Source organism: Alligator mississippiensis, chromosome 1, assembly GCF_030867095.1.
Source record: "Alligator mississippiensis isolate rAllMis1 chromosome 1, rAllMis1, whole genome shotgun sequence".
Lineage (NCBI taxonomy): Eukaryota > Metazoa > Chordata > Crocodylia > Alligatoridae > Alligator > Alligator mississippiensis.
In genome coordinates, this window is record NC_081824.1 from 112,929,209 (window position 1) to 112,952,086 (window position 22,878).

The following is a 22,878-nucleotide window of genomic DNA, read 5'->3' on the forward strand; positions in this document are numbered from 1 at the left end:
TGCAGCTGTTCCCTGCCCTCCGGCGTGTCCACTTCTCCCCATAGCTTTGTGTCATCTGCAAACTTGGACAGAGTACATTTGACTCCCTCGTCCAAGTCACTGATGAAGACTTTAAAGAGTATCGGTCCAAGGACCGAGCCCTGCGGGACCCCACTGCCCACACCCTTCCAGGTCGAGACTGACCCATCCACCATGACTCTCTGGGTGCGACCCTCTAGCCAATTCGCCACCCACTGGACTGTGTAGTCATCCAAGTCACAGCCTCTTAACTTGTTCACCAGTATGGGGTGGGATACCGTATTGAAGGCCTTCCTGAAGTCTAAGTATATGACATCCACCCCTCCTCCTGTGTCCAGGCGTTTCGTAACCTGGTCATAAAAAGAGACTGGATTGGTCAGGCACGATCTGCCTGCCACAAACCCATGCTGGTTTCCCCTCAGCATAATTTGCCCTGCCGGGCTCTCACAAATGTGAGCCTTGATAATTTTTTCAAAGACTTTACCAAGGATGGAGGTGAGACTGACTGGCCTATAGTTGCCCGGGTCCTCCTTCCTCCCCTTTTTGAAAATGGGGACCACGTTAGCCCTTTTCCAGTCCTCCGGGACTTGGCCCGTGCGCCACGAGTGTTCGAATATTCCCGCCAGTGGCTCTGCAATGATGTCGGCCAGTGCCTTCAGCACCCTCGGATGGAGCTCATCCGGGCCTGCCGACTTAAAGGCATCCAGTTCTTCCAAGTGACTCTGCACCACCTCAGGATCTACGTATGGAAGTCTGGCGCCTTGCTGCTGCCTCTACAACCCCAGTGAGAGACTTGTCGTGCCCCTCACTTAGGAACACTGAGGCAAAGAACTCGTTGAGGAGTTCAGCCTTGTCCATTGTACCTCTTGTAGGGCTGCTTGGGACTGCTGAGGTGTTGACAATTTTTCTTTCTCCTCTCTCTATTTTTAAGAGCACTGAATCTTTTGATAGGATATGTGAGTGTCATCTCCTTTTAAAATGTGGGAGAACCGATCTAGACTTTTTGCATTGGGTTTTCAAAGTTCTCTGCATAGGTCTAACTGTGCATGTTGAAGTGAACAGGAATTTTCCCATGGATTTCAAGGAGGGCAGAGTTAAGTCAGTGATGAATAATTTTGAAATTCTTACCCCTAATCAGGGGCAGATCCAGAAGGGGGTACAGTGATATAGTACCATACTCCTTTTGAACCACAGCCTGGGAGCAGCAGCTGGGGATTTTTTTTAAGCCCCCAAAGCAGGTTTTTACCTGCTTTGAGGACTTATAAAAATATCCCCAGTTGCTGCTCCCAGGCTGTGGTCCAAAAGGGGCATGGTGTCCCCAGGCAAAGTAGTCATTGCATTCTCCTGGGAGGTAAGAGGTGTGGGTTTGAGCCTTCTTGGGCAAAGCCAGTTATTGAATCCATGTCTCTGTATTCCTATGGGGAGGTGCTCTAATCCTATACTGTTAAAAAATACGGGTATTACCACCATTACTGCCTACTTTTCCTTTGTTTTTTGAATGCAAGTGGCTGTGGCTATTAAGTTCAGGACTTATTTATATACCAGAGTGAGAAGGCTAGAAGCTGGCTTTGACAGAATTTGCAGGTACTCAGCAGCTCTCAGAATTTGATCCTTAATTATTAGTGTAAAATTAGCGAGCGTGATATTGCAAAGTGCTAAGTGGGAGTTGAGAATATTCAGACTACACTGATTCAAAGTCATTATTATATTGTTTTCACTCTCTATTTCATGTTTTCAGTTGAAAGATGTGGGTGGGTAATCTCAGTCCATAAAAAACAAGTCTGATTACCCTTCATTTTTGTTCTCCAAAGCATTTCATAGCTGTATTCATAGCCTTTCAGCATGTGGTGGTAAGAAGAGCTGATACTTGGTAAAACAGCTCTAGTACTGCTCTTCGTCCTTGCCATTCATGATTATAAGCCTTTCCATTGTTGCCAGTTGTCACACTTCTATTTAGAGTCTTTTGGTAATTGGCATTTTTATTAGACTCAGCTCCTGGAATCATATGATTGGATCAGATTTTCTCCACTTTCATGTAAAAATGTTTCTAGCCCTTATGGAGAAAGCTTGGCAAAAGCTAGAAGACATATATCCCCCAGGGTATTATTTCTTAACTTTTATTAATTTTTTTTAAACTTGACTCATGATTTTTGAGTGGTTGGGGTTGGCAGCATTACAGTGGTGGAAACTTGGTGCTGTTTGTACGAACTAGATTGGGGCAGGCAAACTAGGGCCTGTGGGCCGCATTTGGCCTACCAGGCATTTTCATCCAGCGTGCAGGTGCCCTCCAATTAATTGTACCTCACCCAGCCCACACACCTCATCCCCACCGACATGTGCAGAAGGGCCTGGCCCAGTGGGGCTGCTGCTGCCACTTCTGCAGCCTCTGGGGGACCTGCTTGGGTTCCCTGGCATCCAGAACCTCCTCATCTCCCTGCTGCAGTTCTCATGCTCACTCTGGACAGCAGGTAGGGAAGTGGCAGGAGTGGGGGGAGCTGTGGTGGTGGCTGGGATGGGAGCTGCAGCTTGGTGGAGGCAGGAAGCATGGGGCTGGTGGGAACGTGGAGCCCAGGCCCAGTGGGGCAGCAGGAAAATGGAGCTTGGGTGGACAGAGTGGGGTGTGGGAAGTATAGGGGGTGTGTGGGGTTTGTGAAAGGGTGTGGGTAGGTGTGTTGGGGGGCAGAGGGTATGTTGCAGGATGTGTATATGTGGTGGGGTCGTGGGGACAGGGTGTGGATGTATGGAGTTTATGGGGTGTGAGGGAGGGTCGGGAGGGGTGGGGACCCCTCCCCACACCTCCCGCCCCAATGACACAAAACCCCTGCCGGCAGCAGTGGCAGAAGCAGCAGCAGGCAGGGGTTCTCGGGGCGCTCATGGCCCTGCAGGCACTGCTGTTCAGCAGCGCACGGCTCCATCCAAAGCTGCACATGGCAGCAGGGAGCACAGCTAGGCCATCTGGCCTCTATTGTGTGGGGCTCCCCATGGCACATGTGCAGCTCCTGGCATTCGCACACCACCAGGAGAAAGCCCTGCTCGATGAAGCCAGCTACCTTCCCTGCTCCCTGCCAACACAGAAGCAGGGGGCAGGGCCCCCTGACACTTCCATCAGAGTCCCACCAGCTGTATGTGGTGGCAGGCAGTGGGGAAGGCAGCTGGCTCCATCACGTAGGGCTTCCCCCAGGAGCTGCATGTGTGCCACAGGGAGCTCTACACAACAGAGGTGGGCTGGCCTGGCTGCACTCCTTACAGCCATGTGCAGCTCTGGCTGGAGCTGTGCACCGCTGGACGGCAGTTCCTGCGTGGGCCAAGAGCGCCCTGAGAACCCCTGCCTGCTGCTGCTGCTGCCACCGCTGCTGTCAGGGGCTGTGTGCCATAGGGGAGGAGTGTGTGGAGGGGTCCCCCCCTTCCCTTGTACACCACACACACACACCCTGTCCCCACGACCCCCCACATATACACACCCCCTGCAACATACCCTTTGCCACCACACACCCAGCCACACCCTCTCACAAACCCCACACCCCACTGTACACACCCCCAACCACACCCTACTTCCAGAGCTGAGGAACTCTGAATCTCCTGTATGTTTTCAACCAAGCAGATTTGGCGTGCCAATGCAGAGTACTTGCAGAAGGTGGCCCTCTGTTGAATTTAGGGATCATGATGTGGGAAGGTGGAAGGACCCCGTATGTCCTTAGGTACCTATGGCCCAGACTGTTTAGGGCCTTATAGGTCAAAACCAGCACCTTGAATTGTGCCCAGAAGGCTATTGGGAGCCAGTGCGCATTCCAGAGCATTGGAGTTGTGGTGTAACCTACTGCTATCAAAAGGTGGGCCAGTGTTCTGTACCAGCTGTAGCTGCCAGAAGGTTTTCTTGGGTAGTCATATGTAGAATATATTGCAGTAGTATAGCCTTGAGGTTACAAAATGGTACAGCATGGATGGTGGTGGCCAGACCAGAATCTGAAAGGAAGGGTCTCAGCCTTCTTACCAGATGGAGTTGGTAAAAGGTGTTCCTAGACGTGACCAGCATGTGAAGAGCCAGGAACATACCCCAAGGCTGCAAACCTGAGGGAAAAGGAGAGCTCCATCCATGATAGGTGGCCCAGCCACCTCCTCCCCCACAAATTAACTGGTCTGTCCACCACCATCAGTTCCATCTTTCAGATTCTGTTCTAGTTGGTTTACCTGCATCCAGTCCCCGGCTGTAGCCAGACACTGGGAGAGGAATGAGGCTGCAGAATCAAGCTCATAACAGGAGGAGAGAAAGGGCTGGCTGTCATCAGCATACTGATGGCTTATTACTCCACATCTCTGCTCAGTTTTGTTGTTGGCCTCATATACATACTGAACGGGAGAGGTGACAAGATGGAGCCCCTTCAAAAGGTTCCAAGAGGATTACGAATACATATCCATCACTAATCTTACATCCTAGATCCAACCCTACCCACCAGGACACATAAAACTCTTCTTTGGCACCTTATGGTCAACTATCAAAGGCTGCCGAAAAATCAAGTAAAATCAGCAGGGTGCAATTTCCCCCACTGATAATCCAGGTAAAGATCATTGACCAAGGCCCCAAGTGCAGTCTTTTTGTTGTATCCAGGATGAAAGCCAGATTGACAATTGTCCAGGATACTGATAGCTTCTACATGAACCTGGAGCATGTTGGACAACTATCCAGCCAGTAGCCTTCTCCAAAAAGGAGAGGTTGGTTCAGTATCAAGTGATGGTTTCTGGAGCTGGGCTGGACAATCACAGACTTAAGAGCATCAGGTATTCTGCCTTCCCAAAAGGGGGCATTGGAACCCCCTGCCAGAAGTAGGCCTAGTCTCCTGCTACTGGCTCTTACAAGCTAGGATGGATGTTAGGGCCTCTGGCCAGTCAGGCCAGCCAGGTCAAGGTCTTGAGCTTCCAAACTTGACTTTAGTCCTAAGCTAATGTGATTGCTTCTCTTTTCTGTAACTGGATTGGCTGCTGAGAGCACCACTCAGCCCTTTTAAGCATATCTGCAGGCTCAAGCTGCAGGCAGGCCATGACAACTGCCTCAGTCTGCTTTGGCAAGCCTCACGTCACTTCTCTGTCTTATTTTCCTGGCCCCTGACTCATCTTCCGCTTTCCCTGACCCTGCTCTTGGATCTTCCCTGGAACTCAGCAGCTGGCTCTCTAATTCTCCTGGCTTCTGACCTCAGTTTGCACACCGGAGGTGACAAGATGGAGCCCCTTGAAAAGGTTCCAAGAGGATTATGAATGCATATCCATCACTAACCTTACATCCTAGATCCAACCCTACCCACCAGGACACATAAAACTCTTCTTTGGCAACTAGCTAGGATAGCCCTATGATTGGCATAGAGCATGAAGTTCTGCTTCAGCCACAAAGAGCAAGCCTCAGCATGGATGCTGAAGTCCCCTAAGATGGGGTGTCACACTCATTCAGTCAAATGTGGGCTACATCCCCACGTGTCTGCATGTGGCACCCATGCTGGACTAGTCCTATGTGCTGCATAAGGCACCTGTAGATTGTCTAAGGGCCTGATCTGCACCAGCACCACATCCAGCATGCAGGGCCAGTCCAGTCTGGGCGCTACATGCAGCTCACACCCCAGACTGACCCTAGGTGCTGCCTGCAATAGGCCCTGGCTCCAGCCCCATGTGCTGCATACAGCAGGCATGAGCTCCTGCCCCACCTGGCAAATGGCATATGGGGCTGGTCCAGGGCACATGCTGTATGTGGCCCCCATGGCAAACCAAGCTTTGTGGGCTGGATCCAGCATGCGCATGGCCAGTCTGTGGGCCCAATCTAGATTAGCTCTCAATCCAGTATGCACAGCTATCTAGTACATGTCCCAGGCTGGCCCTGTGAGCTGTAGGCAGTGCACAGGACTGGGGCCAGTGCATGCTGCATGCAGTGCACAGGTCTGAGATCCACAGGCAGACAGATGATGATAGAGTTCTGCGGGCTAGATGTGACTTGGGGGTTATTTCTTTGACATCCGTTTCCTAAGATAGTAAGTCTGGGGATCTTCAACACCACCTGTGAGACCAGCTGAGTTCAATCAGGGAATCAGTTGTGCAGTGGAGTATTTGGCACACCTACAGAATCCCCATTCTATCCCCAGCCTGAAGAGCAAGGTAGACATCCTCTATGCAGGACATTGCATACCTTCCATGGACCAAATTTTCCCTGAAGACCACCTCCACTCTGCCCACCTGTCACTGATCTGGTATAAGCATAATATATGCTGAACCTTATTCCTGTTTGGTGGTTGTATCACACGCAGTGTGCAATTCATTGATTCTCAAATGGGATGCCAGGGTACCTGGGGGTGCTACCAGATCCTTTGAAGGGTGCCCTGAGGTGTGAGGGTATACCAGGTGTGAGGAACTAAGCAGGGAAGTACAGGCTCAGGCTCTTCCCTGCCTGGCCACTGCCGTGCCTTCCCAGTGTCTCGGTCCTTTGCAAGGAGGTAAGCATTGTAATAAGTAAATTAGTGTTTTTTGCTTAGTTCACAAAAGTTATGAACGGGGTGCCTAGAGTCTAATGAGGGGTGTCTCTAATGTATTGAGGGGTTCCTCAAAAGGATGAGAATTACTAATCTAACTGAACAATTTGTAAACTGTGTTGAGGTGTTTGCTTGCATGCAATTTGCATGGCAAAACCGGCACCTTTTAGTAGGTGGTGAAAGTACAATATTCTGTGAGACATTTGTATTTTCTTAATTGTTTTCCATTCACTTTTGACAAAAATACTCAATGACAAAGGAGTGTTTTTTACTGGTAGTGAAGAAGATCCAGAAGGCAGAGTAATAGTTAATTTTCCTGTGGATCTTTTTGTTTAGGCTCGATGTTGTCTGTATGTTTGTGTGTGTAGGATGTGTTTATATTTGCATATAATACTATATTTTAACAGTTTTATGTAACAGCATGGGTATGTGTTTTGCTTCAGAGGAGCGATTTTCTATTTTCTGTGTGTTTAAGGGATAGGCAGTCTCACTAAGCTGTCAGAAAGTATGATGAAGGGCACTGTTACAAGAAACTAGGTGTGTAGAACAACAGTTAAGGGAGCACCCATCATTACTGTCTTTCTGAATTTTACTTTATTTGTCTTTATTTTATCAGTTTAGAGTGAATGAATTTGGAGCCTTGGAAGTAATCACAGATGAAACTGAGATAGAAAGTGTTAAAAAGGCAACGGCCACCACAACCTGGATGGTGCCAACTGCTCAAGAAGGTCAGTAAGAGTGTATTTGATTTGAATTTGTTATAGTTCTTGAATTTAATATTGCTCTATAAAAAACTTCCAGAGACTTTAAAAATGCTTAGTTGGGTTTCTTCTAACAATTTCTATCCTGTACATGGAAAAGTTGAAGGGATGCTGTTTATTACATGAGTGCGAATGGGTGTCAAAATAAGTGTCTTTTAAGTTGAAAGAATTACAAAAATTAACACTTCTGTTATTAAACATCTGGAAGGAGTAATTTTAGAGAATAGTGGCAGTAGCTGTTGAATATTTTACTTTCATCTAACTTTAGAACCAAAAGAATTTAATTTTTAATGTGCGATTTATTTAATTAAAATGTTCCCAAATTGCTTACTCTGTTTAGTATTCTGTATCTTCTTGTTGCCATTGGCCACATCTGCACGAGTGTTCACTTGTGTGTTGCAGCATCTCAAAGGAGCCTTCTCTACCCCACCTGGGTTAACTTGCTACACACCAGAGCATGTGTGGCACAGGCATTCCCCAGGGATAACTAGTGGCAGCACAAGATGTACTGCCATTAGTTCTCCCTGGGGAACTAAATGTCCATGCATATCTGGATGCTGTTCCTGAGAGCAAGTAGCCCTGAGCTGCTCACCAGGGCAGCTTTTCATACTGCACAGGTGTTGGCCTCAGCCTCCAGCTCCCCTGGCTGAAGATCTGGGAGGAGCTGGACAGAGTCAGTTTGCCCCAAGTGGCCCAATTTGTCCCACACCAAAGTGCATTTCAGGCACGTGTACTGAGGCACAAATCTCTGCTGCTACTTGAGCTGCTACAAGTGCACATGCCAAGAGTGCTGTGGATCAGAAACAGTCTTTATAACACCCCAGGTTGCAGCCAGATCCTTTAAAAGGTGCCAAGCAAGGTGTGAGGAAATGAGCAGAGGCTTAGGCCAATCTTCCATGTCCAGTGCCTAGCCCCTCTGCAGGGAGGTAAGCACTGTAATATATTTCATAGATTTCATAGACATTAAGGCTGGAAGGGACCTCGGAAGATCATCGAGTCCAGCCCCCTGCCCAAAGGGCAGGAAGTCAGCTGGGGTCATAGGATCCCAGCAAGATAAGCATCCAGTTTGCTCTTGAAGGCGTTCAATGTAGGCGCTTGAACCACCTCCGGTGGCAGGCTGTTCCAGACCTTGGGGGCTCGGACAGTAAAGAAATTCTTCCTTATGTCCAGCCTGAAACGGTCTTGTCATAGTTTATGAACATTCGACCTAGTCGTCATCCCTTGGGGCGCTCTGGTGAACAAACGTTCCCCCAGATACTGGTGGTCACCCCGATAAACTTATAGGTGACCATCAGATCACCCCTGAGCCTGCGCTTTTCCAGGCTAAAGAGCCCCAGGGCTCTCAGCCTGTCATCGTAGGGTCTGCTTCCCTGACCTCTGATCATGCGCGTGGCTCTTCTCTGGACTCTCTCAAGCTTCTCCACATCCTTTTTGAATTGTGGAGCCCAAAACTGGATGCAGTACTCCAGCTGCGGCCTCACCAAGGCCGGGTACAAGGGGAGAATGATGTCCTGGGATTTGCTTGAGAAGCATCTATGGATGCAAGCCAGCGTTTTGGTTGCTTTACTAGCTGTAGCATCGCACTGCAGGCTCATGTTCATCTTGTGGTCAATGATGACCCCCAAGTCTCTTTCTTCCATAGCCAACATAGCACTGCCGAGCCTATAAGGATGCTGCGGGTTTTTCTTCCCAAGGTGGAGAACCTTGCGTTTATCGGCATTGAACACCATCAGATTGTTGTCCGCCCACTTGCTGAGCCTGTCCAGGTCAGCCTGGATCACCCACCTGTCTTCTGGTGTGGATGCTTTGCCCCAAAGTTTGGTGTCATCGGTGAACTTGGCCAGTCCGCTTCTGACTCCAGTGTCCACATCATTAATGAAGATGTTGAACAGTATGGGTCACCTGGTCGTAGAAGGAAATGAGATTGGTCAAGCAAGACCTACCCGCAACAAACCCATGCTGGCTATCCCTTAAGATGTTGGCGTTGGCCAGTCCATTAAGAATGGCCTCTTTAATAAACTTTTCTAAGATCTTCCCTGGGATAGAAGTCAGGCTGATGGGCCTATAGTTAGCCGGATCCACTTTCCTCCCTTTCTTGAAGATAGGCACCACATTGGCCTTCTTCCAGTCTTCGGGCACTTCACCAGAGCGCCAAGAGTTTTCAAAAATCCGTGCTAGAGGCTGGGCTATGATGCTCGCCAGGTCCTTGAGTACCCTGGGGTGAAGATTGTCAGGGCCGGCTGACTTGAAGGTATCCAGCTTCTCAAGATGTTCCTTCACGAAGTCAGCATTAATGGAGGGCAGGGGATCACCTTCACCTGGACTTCCCTGTCCCGTAGCGGGCATGGGCGTCCCATGGGACTGATGAAAGACTGATGCAAAGTACCTATTTAATAGGTTGGCTTTTGCCTGGGCATCAGTTGTCAGTTGCCCCATCTGGTTCAGCAGGGTTCCAGTGTTGCCCCTGCTTTTCCTCCGGCTCCCCACATATCTGAAAAAGGACTTTTTTATTGTCCTTGATGCTCAAAGCTAGTTGGAGTTCAGTTGCAACCTTGGCTTTCCTGGTCTGCTCCCTACAGGACCGGACCAGTGCAGAATAATCCTCCTTGGAGGTGACTCCCATCCTCCATCCTTTGTAGGCCTTTCTTTTTAGCCTCAGGAGGTCTGCTAGGTCCCTGGAGAGCCAGGGGGGCTGCTGTGCCCTCTTGCTGCCTTTCCTCCGAGATGGAATAGACTTAGTTTGTGCATTGAGGATCGCTCCCTTGAGGAGCAACCACTCTTCTTGAACTCCCTTCTCCCCGTGGTCATGGTCCCTTAGGGCCTCACTGACAAGCCTCCTGAGCTTGTCAAAGTCGGCTTTCCTGAAGTCAAGGACTTCCGTGTTGCTGATTGACTTGCCAGCTTTTCGGCGGATGGTGAAGGTGATCAGCTCGTGGTCGCTGTCACCCAGCTTCCCATCGATCGCTAGGTCGCCGACTAGGTCATCCCCAGTAGCCAGTACCAGGTCGAGCAGCGCTTTGCCTCTCGTTGGCCCATAGACTTCTTGAGTCAGGTAGAGGTCATCCACGCACGAGAGGAAGCTTTGCAACCGCTCAGATTTTGCTGAGCGATCCTCCCACGAGATGTCTGGGTAATTGAAGTCACCCATGACAACCATGGTCCTGGAACATGCTGCCTCAGCCAGTTCCTGGGCAAACTCCTGGTCAAGCTCAGGACTTTGGGTGGGAGGTCTGTAGTAGACTCCCACCCTTGTGTCCCCTGTGCCGTGTTCCCCACAGATTTTAACCCAGAGGGTCTCCAGTCGTCCACTCTGGTCGCCAATATCGGCTTGCAGGGACATGTAGCTTTCCTTAACATAGAGAGCTACACCCCCGCCCCTTTTCTCTACACAATCCCTCCTGTACAGGGTATAGCCATCTATACCCGTGGTCCAGTCATGGGTGGAGTCCCACCAGGTCTCCGTTATCCCTGTGACATCATAATTTTTTGCATTGAGCAGGAGGATGAGCTCGTCCTGCTTATTCCCCAAGCTCCTGGCATTTGTGTACAGGCAGGCAAGTGCCCCCTGGCGGGCTCCTTCCTTGCACACAGATTTTACCAGGGCTGGGGCAGGGGTGGGCTCCTTTAAGTTCCTTGACCTGCTGTATGTTAGTTTTTGAAATTGGGTGCCACTCAATTCATAAAAGTTGTTGAAGGGTGCCTCGAGTCCAAAGAAGTTGAGAACTGCTTCTTTACAGGGCATTGTTTATATGATTTTTGCATAACATAACTCATGACAATTTAAATTTGGGATATCTGTTTGTTCCTTATAACTCCATCACACTGGATTGTTATAGATGGATGTTTACTGTTGCATACAAATCTTGTACAATCAAATCTGAAGGTTTGTGTGAGTGTTTAGTCTCATGGTAATGGGGATAGATTGGAGTTTTTTTGAAGAAATTAAATATTGGCATAAGGGAAATTTATCTTTTTTGCCCTCAGAAAGGTGCCCTAAATTATAACAGATACTCAAAATGATTTTTGTATGGCCTGGATACAACATCAATAAGATAGCATTGAAAAGAAAATATAACAACTCCCATAATTTCTTACTCCCATGTGTTGTTGTCCTTGTAGATGTTACATTTTATCTTTTTTTTTGTTTTTAAGTTAAAGGTATAATATTTCTTGGAATTTTTATGAATATCAGATTAACCAAATGACAGTAAGTAAATTTCCACAGCAGCACAAGTAATGGCAATAATTTTTTTTTCATGCCATCTCACTAATATGCATTCCCTATGACCTGGAGGATGAAGTAGTAGTTTATTTTTCATGATTATTCAACCTTCAGCCTCTTTCCTGAAATTATTTACTTGCATGACTTATTATTATAATTATTATCCATTGTTACTGGTGATCTTGTTACCTGGATGCTTGTTTAGTGTCTGTGAAGGAACAAGACTGATAACAACTGTAAATGATTTTCAGGCAGTATTGGCTCTTACAAGATTCAAATTAGTGACACGAAAGTGAAAAAATATTTAACATAGTATCCCCATGCAGTGTAGCATGAATTAGGTGTCTCTTATATCCGTATCATCTCTTATATCCTGCAACTCTTAGATATTTCTTATATTTGTGTGATCACAGTTTTATTATGTGAAATATACATTTTCATCTTCAATCTAGTTAACCTCTTATGGGTGAAATCAGATATATTCAGTACATTATGTTTTAGCCATGACTTCAGGATGGGGACGTACTTCTTGCATTATGGCAGATAAGTTTGTTCATCTCCAAAGATATGCTTATTGTCATGACTCCTTTGGACTGAAATTACTTGAGGAAAGGCCATGGTGCCACTTAACTAACAGAAAGCTGTTAAGTACTACTTTACACCCTATTAGTGATGGATTCTTCAAGTGGAGAAAGATATAGATTCTGGAGTTCATTTGCCTGCAGTTTAAAAAACAGTTGTATTTAAGGATAGTTTGTTTGTGACATGGAATTTACCTTTTAAGGGACATAAAAGGAATAAAAAGCTCCATTCTCAGTCATTTTCTATCTGTAAGTACTTCTTCAAGGGTCTTTTTTAAAGTGCCTTCTTACCAGAGCAGTAAGAGGGAAAACATGTATTTAATTCTTTTGGTAGAGAACAGGAGCAATTGAATGCAAACTTTTGAAGGAAGATGCTATAATAGGAGGAAGCCTCTTGGCTTAGGCTTTTAATTACAGAAATCAGTGTTTATTTATTAAAGAAAAAGAAAAACATGACCACCAAATTCCTTTTATGCAGTTGGCAATTATAACAGCAGTCCTACAAGGTCAGGAATGAGGCATGTGGGCAGGGCAGCATGGGGGAGTCTGTACAGCTCCTGCCCATTCAGTGCCTATCCTGTGGCTGAAGTACCTCAGTCTTCAGTACATTTGCCTTCCATAGTAAATTTATGTGACAAAGATCAACATCTTGGCATGTACCAGTACATTAATATATTTTCTATTCCAGTGATTGCAAAAATATGAAGTTAATAGATACGTGTCTTCTACTGAATGCTAAAACCTCTACTGGTCAAGACCAGCCCTCAGGTGCTGGCTGGTCCTTTGTGAACAGTAGGCATTGGTTCAAGAGCTAACAGTAGATCCTCTGGTTGCCCCATAGATCTACTCTCTGGTTTGAAATTTCTGATGTGTTGCTCAGTGAAATTACTCTTTTCTTTACCAGCCTTTTCTGAGAAGATGGGGATCCCCATGAAGTTGAAGGAAACTGCAAAAGTCGACGGACTTGTTTTCTGTGAAAACTGTTATCACTATGGATCTGTAGAAGAATTTGTTTCCGAAGGGAAATTTTGCAGCCAGAAATGTGCGCAGCAGATGAAAAACAAGTAGGTGCTATTATAAATCACACACACAAGGAAGCTGATGTGAACCAAGTATGAGAAGAGAACGTAATGGATTAAAAAATTAAGCAACCTGATTTTGGTGGGTTTAAAGGTCCAGCTGTCTTTTTTTTTTTTTCTGAATAGCCGTAGGTAGCATATGAGATCTTTATTCTTGTATAATGCGTACGTTAAAAGCTGCATTAGTTGCCCAGAAAATACTGTCTTTTGAATGCTATATTGTTGATGCAAGCAATGGAGAATTCGTCTCTGGTCTGAATGAAGTAGTGCCAGACTCCCACTCTGTTTTATAGTAACTAAAATTAGGATGATCAACGATCAGATGGTTTGTGTGCTGAGTTAATTATGGTTAAGTGCAACAGCTATATAATATGTCAGCAACTGCAAACACCAACCTGTGATAATTTCTCAATTCTTTCTGTTTTGATGGTACACTGACGCTACTCATCTCACCACAAATTAAGGTTTTCTGTTGCATGCTTACTATGAATTGTGAGTTTCACTGGGTGAATCTGACATTTATGTTTTGAATAATTTTATTTTTAATTAATCGCCTCAAAGTTGTCTGTTTGGTTGCCTGCCTATCAATCCACTGTTACATGTCAGCTTATTTTAAATGGATTTGTCAGGCTTAGTAATTACTAGTTCTTTCTTTTTTTTAAACTGCCCTGTAGCCTCAGACATTTCACAGGAATTGCTTCTTTATGAATTTTGATGGCAAGTGGAAACGAGAAAATGTTTAAAATACATGGAACCTGTTCTTTATAGATGGAGAGCTTTTGTTTAGCAATTACTGCTGTAACTTGGAGGTTAACCTTTTGACAGCTGTTATTCTTAATAGTAATTCAAAGAATTTATTTTGTATGATACTTTAAGACCAATATATTTTTCAGTGATCATTACCTTTTACTTGATTAAGAGATTCAGAAGTTGAAATGATGTTGGTTTTTGTCATTATGATTTTTTTCACAGAGAACCAAAGGAGGACCAAGAAAGCGTGGAATTCAACGGGGAAGATGATTCCAAAGGCCCTCGGAAAAGAAAAACAAAATTTCCTCTTAAAGGAGAATCCCAGGAGGATGGAGAAGAGAAGAAAGAGAAGACTGAAGAAACAGTTAGTATGATTCATAGAAATGATCCTGCCGATGTTTTGGTGGGAATTTTGACTTATTCAGGGCTAGCAGCATCTACCCTGATTTGGCTAACTATTGAGCATTTTTATACATCACAGTGGGACGTGAAAAGTTTCAAGTGATCACCTATGTCAAACATTTACATTTTAGTATTCTTTTTGGACTGCAGTGCACTTTGGAGTACATAATTCTCACACAGTCTATATTGTAGTATTTGATAGAATATTAGATTGAAATATGTTTATGCCCAATTGGTGACAGATCTAATCCATTTTAAATCCTGATCCATTTCTTTTTTCCATCTCTTTTCCTCTTCTTTTAAAAAAGAAGGGAAAAATGTCAAGGAAAGACAGCGTCATTTGGGCATTAAGCACAGACAGATAAGGAGATATAGAAGATATACACCCCACTACAAGCATTACTATGTGATGTTGCACAAATTTTACTACATAGTATTACAGATATTAGTAAGTTAATAGCTATTTCCAGTAAAGTCATATTACAGCTATGGGAAGCATAGCTTTGAATTCCCTGATTTTTTTTAATTGCATTCAGAATATTTTATTAATAAATACCTTTTAATCTTACAGGACTTGTTCCAGTGGTGGCTTAGGTTTTTTCCCAATGTCATGGGGGAAGGTTTATCACAAACAGTTTAGTTCTTTTCTGGGTTTTTATATATGGTTAGATATGAACCATATCTTTATGGGTAGTTGTCAGTCACCAGAAAGTCTAAAACAATGAAGATTAAAGATGTATCCAAAGTTATCCCTGACAAAATAGAGGGATGAATTTGGCCCTTTGTGTCTGGGAAATGATTTTCTTAACCTGTATCAGTTTCTTTGCACTTCCTGAAAGTGACACTTGTTAATTAGCTTCATGTCACCACTTCCTTGTTTGTCTGAGCTATGCCTTAAAGTTACCTGTAGTTTCTAGGTGCTTGATTTAGGCTGATGGGGTACAATCCATCCTGTGTTGTGTTACTTTTGTTTCTAGGAATAAGTAACAACCATCACATTTTGCTGTTAAACAAACACATGTGGCTTCTTGCTGTCAGTATGCCTGCTTGCTTTGTTACAGACATTTGGCAGGCTCTGGCTTATGATGACAGTTATTACCTATAATTATAACTATACTCTGGCATTTAGGAGAAACATGTCTTCTATGCTTGACATATCTTTGCTTAAGCCCTACACTATTGCTCATGTTTCTGATACAAAAGAAGTATGAGGTTTTTCTTTATTTTTTGCCTTTGCCAGGAGTATGCTAGCATGTCTTGTCACTGATTATAAACCTCCAGCTGGTTGCCAGCTTGCATGCGTGATTTCTTATGTCTCTTAGATGTATGCAAAAGCAGATAGCACTCATTTAAACCTGTGCATTGTGAAAGGTTGTTTTGGAGCATTTGTTAAAGAAGTAAAACTGTAAATGATAAAAAATATAATATGAAGCAATAGTCATCATAGTATAATATAAATAAAGCAAGAAAATGGAAATTCATATGTGATGACTTGGGAATAAATTTTGTTTTCCTTTTGGAATTACAGATTTTCAAAGGATAAAAGCATTATGTCAAAAGCAAATAAGATCCTTTCACTGTGTCAGTACATTAATTTTTTCCAGAAGGTTTTACAGAATTGGTGGTAGAAATAGAGGTTTAATGTGAAGAGGAATAACTTTGCCTTAGAGATATGTTAGAAGCCACCTGAGTTGTGGGAGGGGAATTTGTAGTTGTCTATGAGACATTTTTGTGGGCAAAATTTAGGAGACAGTTCAGTGCCTTCATGCAAGAGCAGTGTCCTAAATGAATCATGTAACTATTCAGGGTATTACTGTATTTGTTAATCCAGAAACATTGAAATGAAGTAAAAAGGACCAATGTCAGTTTACATTGCATAAGAGGAAAAAGTTGTAGTTTGCTTTTTAAACGAGGATACAATTCTTAAAGAAATACTGTTTCTTTTAGATCATTTTGGAAGAGTGAACACAGTGAAGAGAATGACAGCTAGCTCCAGCTCCCCCTGCTCTGAGGAGTCTGGAGTCTCTAATGCAAAAAGCAGGCTACCTAGTTTTAAACGAATTCTGTTCCAGAATATAAGGATCTGATCTGGAATCTCTATGGCAAAGACAAGGCTAGCTAGTTTTAAAAGAATGCAGTTCCAAAATTTAAGGACGCTTTGAGTTGTCTTTAATTTTATAGTGTTTGTTGTAATTCATCCTTGTTTTTTTTTTTAAATTTGCTATTAAAATTGTACAGGTTAAGGTATGATATTGGAGAGATACCCATCCTTTATAACTTTATTTGGCTGTATGACTGATGAAATTATTACTTTCTTAAATGTTGAATCTAGGAGGAGAAGCAGGAAGGGAGGATTCTGAGAGTTTCTCAGAGAGCCAGAAGAAAAAGAAGAGGTGATATGGCCCTTTTAAAGCAAAGTAAGTTGATAGGTGGGGAAAATAAAGATTCTGCAGTTTTGCTGAAGTAGACAAGCCATTATACTGTAAAGTTGGGGTACGGGAAGGATTTTTAGTGTGGCTCAGTTAGATCTGTTATTACTGTTTTGTCTGTCTTGCTAAACCAAGAACACTTACCTTTGAATGAAAAAGGGTTAAATTACTAGGGTCTAGATGAATTTAGTGTGGGAGAGAACATTTTGCAAGTATCAGCTAGTTTATGCTAGCCCAGTTTATATCTTTAAAATGGTGTAATTGTTTGACTGTTCATACCCTATGTTTGCAGCAAGTCAAGCTTATCCATCATAGCTGTAGAAATTAAACTATTACAATTAATTTTTATACCGTGTTGATTGTGTTTCAGTTGATTAAATTTTTTCTACCATAATTCTATTTATAGCAATTAATGTTAGAGGAGTAAAGGGTCAGGACGACTTTTAGGTAGCTTTGAGGAAAGTAACCAATGCTTGGTGCTTGATTCTCATTTGCAATAAAGCCTGTGTGCCTGGCTCTGGCAGTGAGAAGAGGTATTTAAAAGTGTAAGTGTACTTTATGTGATGTTAGAGACTGAGCCAGTGGTGTAAAGGGGCCTTGATAGAAACAGGAATCCAGTTTACTTTGGCTACATCTTCTCAGTAAACATATCAAGCTCTAGAGTAGTATTGTAAAGTACATTGTGGTGGGCAGGTAGTGTAAAGCAGAAGTATAGCTGTAGCTGTGTGGTAACTGGAATGGCCTAAATAGGGGGCAAGCTAATTGGCATTGTTGTTCAGTAGCACTAATTAGCCCACTGTAAGATCATATGGATATAGCTGTATTGCTTGTATGCCTGAAACAGGGCTACTTGCCTGAAAAATGCTGTTTTGGAACACAGAGGTAGGCTTACTTTGCAGACAAGGCCTGGGCTACTTGTCATTCAGAGATGTGCAGTAAACCAAAAGTGCAAGTTTATTTATTTTTTTTTCCTTTGGGAACAATTTTTGTATCTACAATCTCTGCTGGAAATTTAGACACATTTGTGGAACTGTTTCAAAATAATTGCCTTAATCAGTCCAAGGGGATATACGCTGTATAAAGAGGCCTAATAAAATCATTTAAAATGAGTGCAGTATATTCAGTCTATTAGAATGATAGATTCTTTTAGGAAAATCAACAGGATAAGCAGTTATAATACATTAATTATTTGCTCTCAGCATTGTATATACTACTCTCCAATATATTTCTTGTGGTGGACTGTGAGGCATCTCACAGATGTTTCACAGCAGCAGCAGCTGCCTGTTCCTTAATCAACAGAGAGCTTATAGTAGCTCTGCTACCCACTAGACAGCTGAAGCATGCAGATCAGCGAGGCACCTGCAGTATTTAGGATGTTAAGGAGGAGCCCCACTTGACACAACTGTAGTATTGCTACTGAAGTTTAAGTGTTATTTATGCAGGCAGTTGTTCCAAAGTGAGAACTGCATGATTCACATGATAAAGGAGCAAAGCAGATTTGCGACTGAAAATATTGCCATCCACTGACAGAATAATCTCTGCACATTTAGCTTATTCATGAAAGTGTTGTTTCAGTAAAAGGGTGCGGAATAAAAGTTCTGATCATAGATTCAGAAGCAGTCATTTTAATCTATATTATTGTGGTAGATAGACAATCCATCAGATAGGTACACTGTACAAACAGATATGAAGATCTGATTTCAAATGTGATGTAAATTTAAATAAAAGAAGGACATATATCTCTCCCAAGCAATCTGTTTGTCCAGTACTTATTATAATATGATGATTCTGGCAAGTTTTCTTCCGGAGGGGTATAGCATAGGTATAGGTTGTTGGTGCAGAGCTAAGTGATATTTGTGCATAGATAGCCAGACTAGTTTTGATGTTGTTTATTTCTATTGTGATAGTGCCCAATAAGGATCATTTTTCTAGATACTGAGTAACCTTTAGTCCAGCCACAGTGACTTTATAATAAAAAATGGCAAGCTAAATGTGCTGTGGGGGGGGAGAGAGCTGGGGGGAGGGGTGAGTTGGGAGATAGGAAGGCATACTGTAAGCAAATATCAATAGTATGGAACTGGGGTGTGTGGGCACAACTGGTAATGAGTAGCCCATCTTGCAAGGCCTCTATCTATTTATGATGGACTGTTACAACACTGAACATATTCTGAGAAGTTTAGAGTTTAATTCTGGGTTAAATTAGAGATTTGTACCATGTGATTTCCTAAGTAGTAGAAAAAGAGCTAGTGACATTTCTGATGGTTTGGAGAAATGATTTTATAAATTCTTGCCATTCCATCCCAGAACATCAAAGTACAAAGTGATGGTTTTGAGTTAAGCACTCTGAATAGTGCCAAAGAAGAAATTATGATAGCTGTCATTCAGAAAAGCTCTTAAGCATGTCTTGAATGCTGCCCTGAATGAAAATACTTCCCTGAACTGCAAATCTTTATTTGTAGGCTAGATAAACTTTTTGAAATGTTGAATGTTCCTTTGTACTATTTGGATTGATTTTTTTTTACATAGGTGTACTAAGATCATACATTTCAGACTTCTGATGTTTTCTTTGGGGGAATGATGGGAATGAGGCAGAAGGCAAGATTAAATGTGTTTTTTCTAGTCATTGTAATAAGACTTTTGTTTTCCTACTAATCAGTTTGGATATGTAGAAGCCATTTCAAAGAAAGCCTCAGGAATTTTCTAGTATAAGGCTGCAGACAGAATTTTTTCTGGATTAAGTCCTGAGAAATACCATATATGCCTATAAACAGACCTGAGATTTGAGACAGACACACTCTTATTTTTATTTTATTTTGCACTCTTTAGGAAGTCAGTAATTCAGTAATTTTGCCAAAGTATTTTTAACACTTCATATTTCTTTACAGCTGTACCCTCTAAAGGAAAGAAAGCATGGTGCTGGGCTTCATATTTGGAGGAAGAAAAGGCCATAGCAGCACCTGCTAAGCTGTTTAAAGAGGTGTGTGTTTTTAAACCAAAATCAATTGATCCCCTATTAGCATGAATTTTTAAGGAAGTAAATTCAAAAGATAAATGATCAAAATATAGGATGGCTTTGTAAGCTTTCATTTCCTGTGAATGAAGTCTCACACTGTTTAAGTAACAAAGTAATGAAGACTGTGTGGAAAGTAGGTACGTTTGCCTGTATTTTCTCAATTAATTAATAAACTGCAGATCTGTGATTGCTGCATTATCATGTGGAACCTACACTCACTGTAGGTTTCAGGACATTTCAGATTTCTCTGCTTTCTCCTACATAGCATTCAGCCTTTCTTTTCTGTCTTCACAGTTCAAATCCTGTACCAGACATGAGAATATGTAGTATTTGTCTCTTTTTTGGAGGATATACAAAATTTCGTGTTTTCTCTTTATATCCGTTCACAAAGCTGTTACAAAGATCATATTAGGCTTGCTTCTCTGACTCCATTACTTGTTCTTTGCAATGCTCATTGGCTTCCTTTTTTCCATAGCATCAGACACAAACTTAGTTTAATGCAGTTCTACCTGTCATCTTTTTGTGAATGCCAGCCCATCAGCTCATGCTTCTCTTTTGCCAAATGTGCTGTTCTTTGTTACTCAGAAGTCAAATTTTCCCACAAACAATTTAGTATTTTTATTGTGCCATGTAAGAGAGGTCCTTATGTAAAAATTTGCAAAGACTCTAGATTAATGATTCATAACCAGGGTGCTGCGGCGAACTGTGCAGTATTAGTATTACTGTAAGGTATGTAAACTTCTACATGAGTTTCATGAGATTAAACCCAGAAATTACAGACAGCAGTCTATGGTATCAAAGACCTGTTGCAGTCTTTCTGAGTTCTTTCTGAGTTCTTTGCAATTGAACTCTCTTATTTTCCCATAGTCAAAAAAAGCCAAAACTAAAGACTGCAACCTGCTCCCCACCTGCCCCCTCTTCCCCAAGGCAGGCAGAACATGCTGCAGGAGCAGCAGTGGGTAACCTTTTTTTAAGGTCTCCAAATCAGATAAGAATGCTATCCTCCCCACCAGCTTTCAGCTTGACCTCCCTTTCTCTCTGTCTTCAGCTGCATGTCCTCTCCTTTCCTGTTCACCCCCTCCCATGCCTGCCTCTGCCACTATTCCCTCTGTACCCTCTGAATCCACAACATTTCACAAGGAGGAGAGGTTCCAGAGCCAGCTGTGCTCAGCAAGGGCTGGCAGGGAATACCTGGGAGGACCAGGCAGGGAAGTGGAACCGGCCTGCTGTCACTACTGCTGCTGCTGTTCCCAACTGGAAAGGGGAGGAGCTTCTCTGGAGCTTCCCTTGCCATCAGCCAGGGGCAGTGGCAGCAGCAGGTGGGGGAGGGAATGTGACACTGAAGGCAGAAGGGAAGAGAGGATGTGCTAAGAGCTAGCGGGGAAGGTGTAAGGGGAACAGGATTTAGGGACTTAAAAAAGCTGCTACTCTCATCATGCAGTCTGGAAATGAGGTACATCTGGGTCATTGTGCCACCTGTGGATCTGCCACTGCCTAGAGTTATGTAGTCTGTTTTTTTTGTTCTGTATTTAAATTGTCTTTTCATTGTGTGAATCTGAGTGTAGGTATGTGTTCTCTCACAATGGGACCTGATCTTTGATTGGAGCCTTTGCTGCGGTTCATAATCTGACACAGTTGTGATACAACATAAATAAAGTGACAAACGACCAAAAGAACGCTAGGTTAAGCAACACTTTAAGGTTGCAAAATACACAATACAGAGGAAAAAAAGGGCTAGATGTACAAAGAAGAGGCAGTGGTGGTGCTGGGAGACATGAATTCAGTTCTCTCCTTTACTAGAAAAGTAAAATTTCTGGAAATTTTGAAACTATGGAAAACCATTTTTCCCCTGTTTTTTTCTGGAAAAAGCAGAAATTTTGGGAAAAATTTAAATATATGCAATACTTATTTTCTTAGCACTCTTCACAGATCTAAATTCACTTTGCTACCTTAAGAACATAAAATGCATCACATATAACTTAGTTTGCTCATAAGATTATCATATTTGAAACATTTAACATGTGGGGGACCTGCAGATTCAAGGCAACTGAGGGGACAGCAATCTCCAAATGATTACATTCACTGTCCAGCAAAGGGTGGGCATTATACCCAGCAGGGCACAGGTGCTAAACTTTAAAAAAGCTGACTTTAATAGACTCAGGGGATTGGTTAGCAGGGTGTTAGGAGCTAAGAATTTAGATGCGTTGAGGATCCAGGATGGGTGGACATTCCTCAAGGAAACCATTTTTTGGGCTCAGAGTGAGTCAATCCCATGGCAGAGGAAAGGGGGCAATGGGGCCAGGAAGCCCCTTTGGCTAACCAGGGGCATCCAGGATACCTTAAGGGCAAAAAAAGAGATGTACAGGAAGTGGAAGCTGGGGGTAGCTAGCAAATAGGAGTATACTTCTTTGGCCACACCCGCAGGGAGTTAGTTAGGAAGGCCAAGGCAACTCTAGAACTCAGGCTAGCGTCAGGGATTAAGGACAATAAAAAGTCCTTCTTTAGGTATGTTGGGAGCAAAATGAGGGTGTGGGGTAGCATGGGACCCATACAGGATGGGCAGGGGGGCATAGTGTCATAGATAGCAGGGACAAGGCAGAGCTCTTCAATGAGTTTTTTGCCTGTCTTCTTAAATGGGAATCTAAATGAACTGCTCAACATACATCACGAACACCAACAAAGGGAACATCAGCCGACCAACGTTCAGTGCACACATGGTAAAAAGACACTTGGAGGGTCTGGATGTATTAAAATCACTGGGACTGGAAGGACTCCACCCATGGGTAATGAAGAAATTAGAGGGGGTCATAGCTGATCCACTGGCAAGGATATATGAGCACTCATAGTGCTCGGGTCAGGTTCCGGAGGATTGGAAGAGGGCTAATGTCATCCCAATCTTTAAGAAGGGGAGGAAGGAGGACCCAGGGAACTATAGACCAGTCAGCCTTACCTCTATCCCTGGGAAAATCCTAGAAAAAATATCAAGGGACACATCTGTGGGAGCCTGCTAGCTAATGTGATGCGGAGGGGTAACCAACAGGGGTTTTAGCAGGCAGGTCCTGCCTGACTAACCTAGTTTCCTTTTACGACAAGGCCACCAATTGTTTAGATGCAGGA

The 22,878-nt window shown here is 43.5% G+C and overlaps 1 protein-coding gene across 3 annotated transcripts in view; it reads left to right on the forward strand.

Annotated features, from left to right (window-relative positions):
• L3MBTL3 (L3MBTL histone methyl-lysine binding protein 3) overlaps positions 1-22,878 on the forward strand; it is a 164,790-nt gene that overhangs the window by 30,696 nt on the left and 111,216 nt on the right. For all 3 annotated transcript variants that reach the window (XM_059712941.1, XM_014611069.3, XM_014611070.3), the window contains exons 3-7: positions 7,141-7,252; positions 12,993-13,152; positions 14,140-14,281; positions 16,652-16,736; positions 19,634-19,725. In XM_059712941.1, the coding sequence (XP_059568924.1) occupies positions 7,141-7,252; positions 12,993-13,152; positions 14,140-14,281; positions 16,652-16,736; positions 19,634-19,725 (591 nt within the window). The remainder of the gene's footprint in view (positions 1-7,140; positions 7,253-12,992; positions 13,153-14,139; positions 14,282-16,651; positions 16,737-19,633; positions 19,726-22,878) is intronic.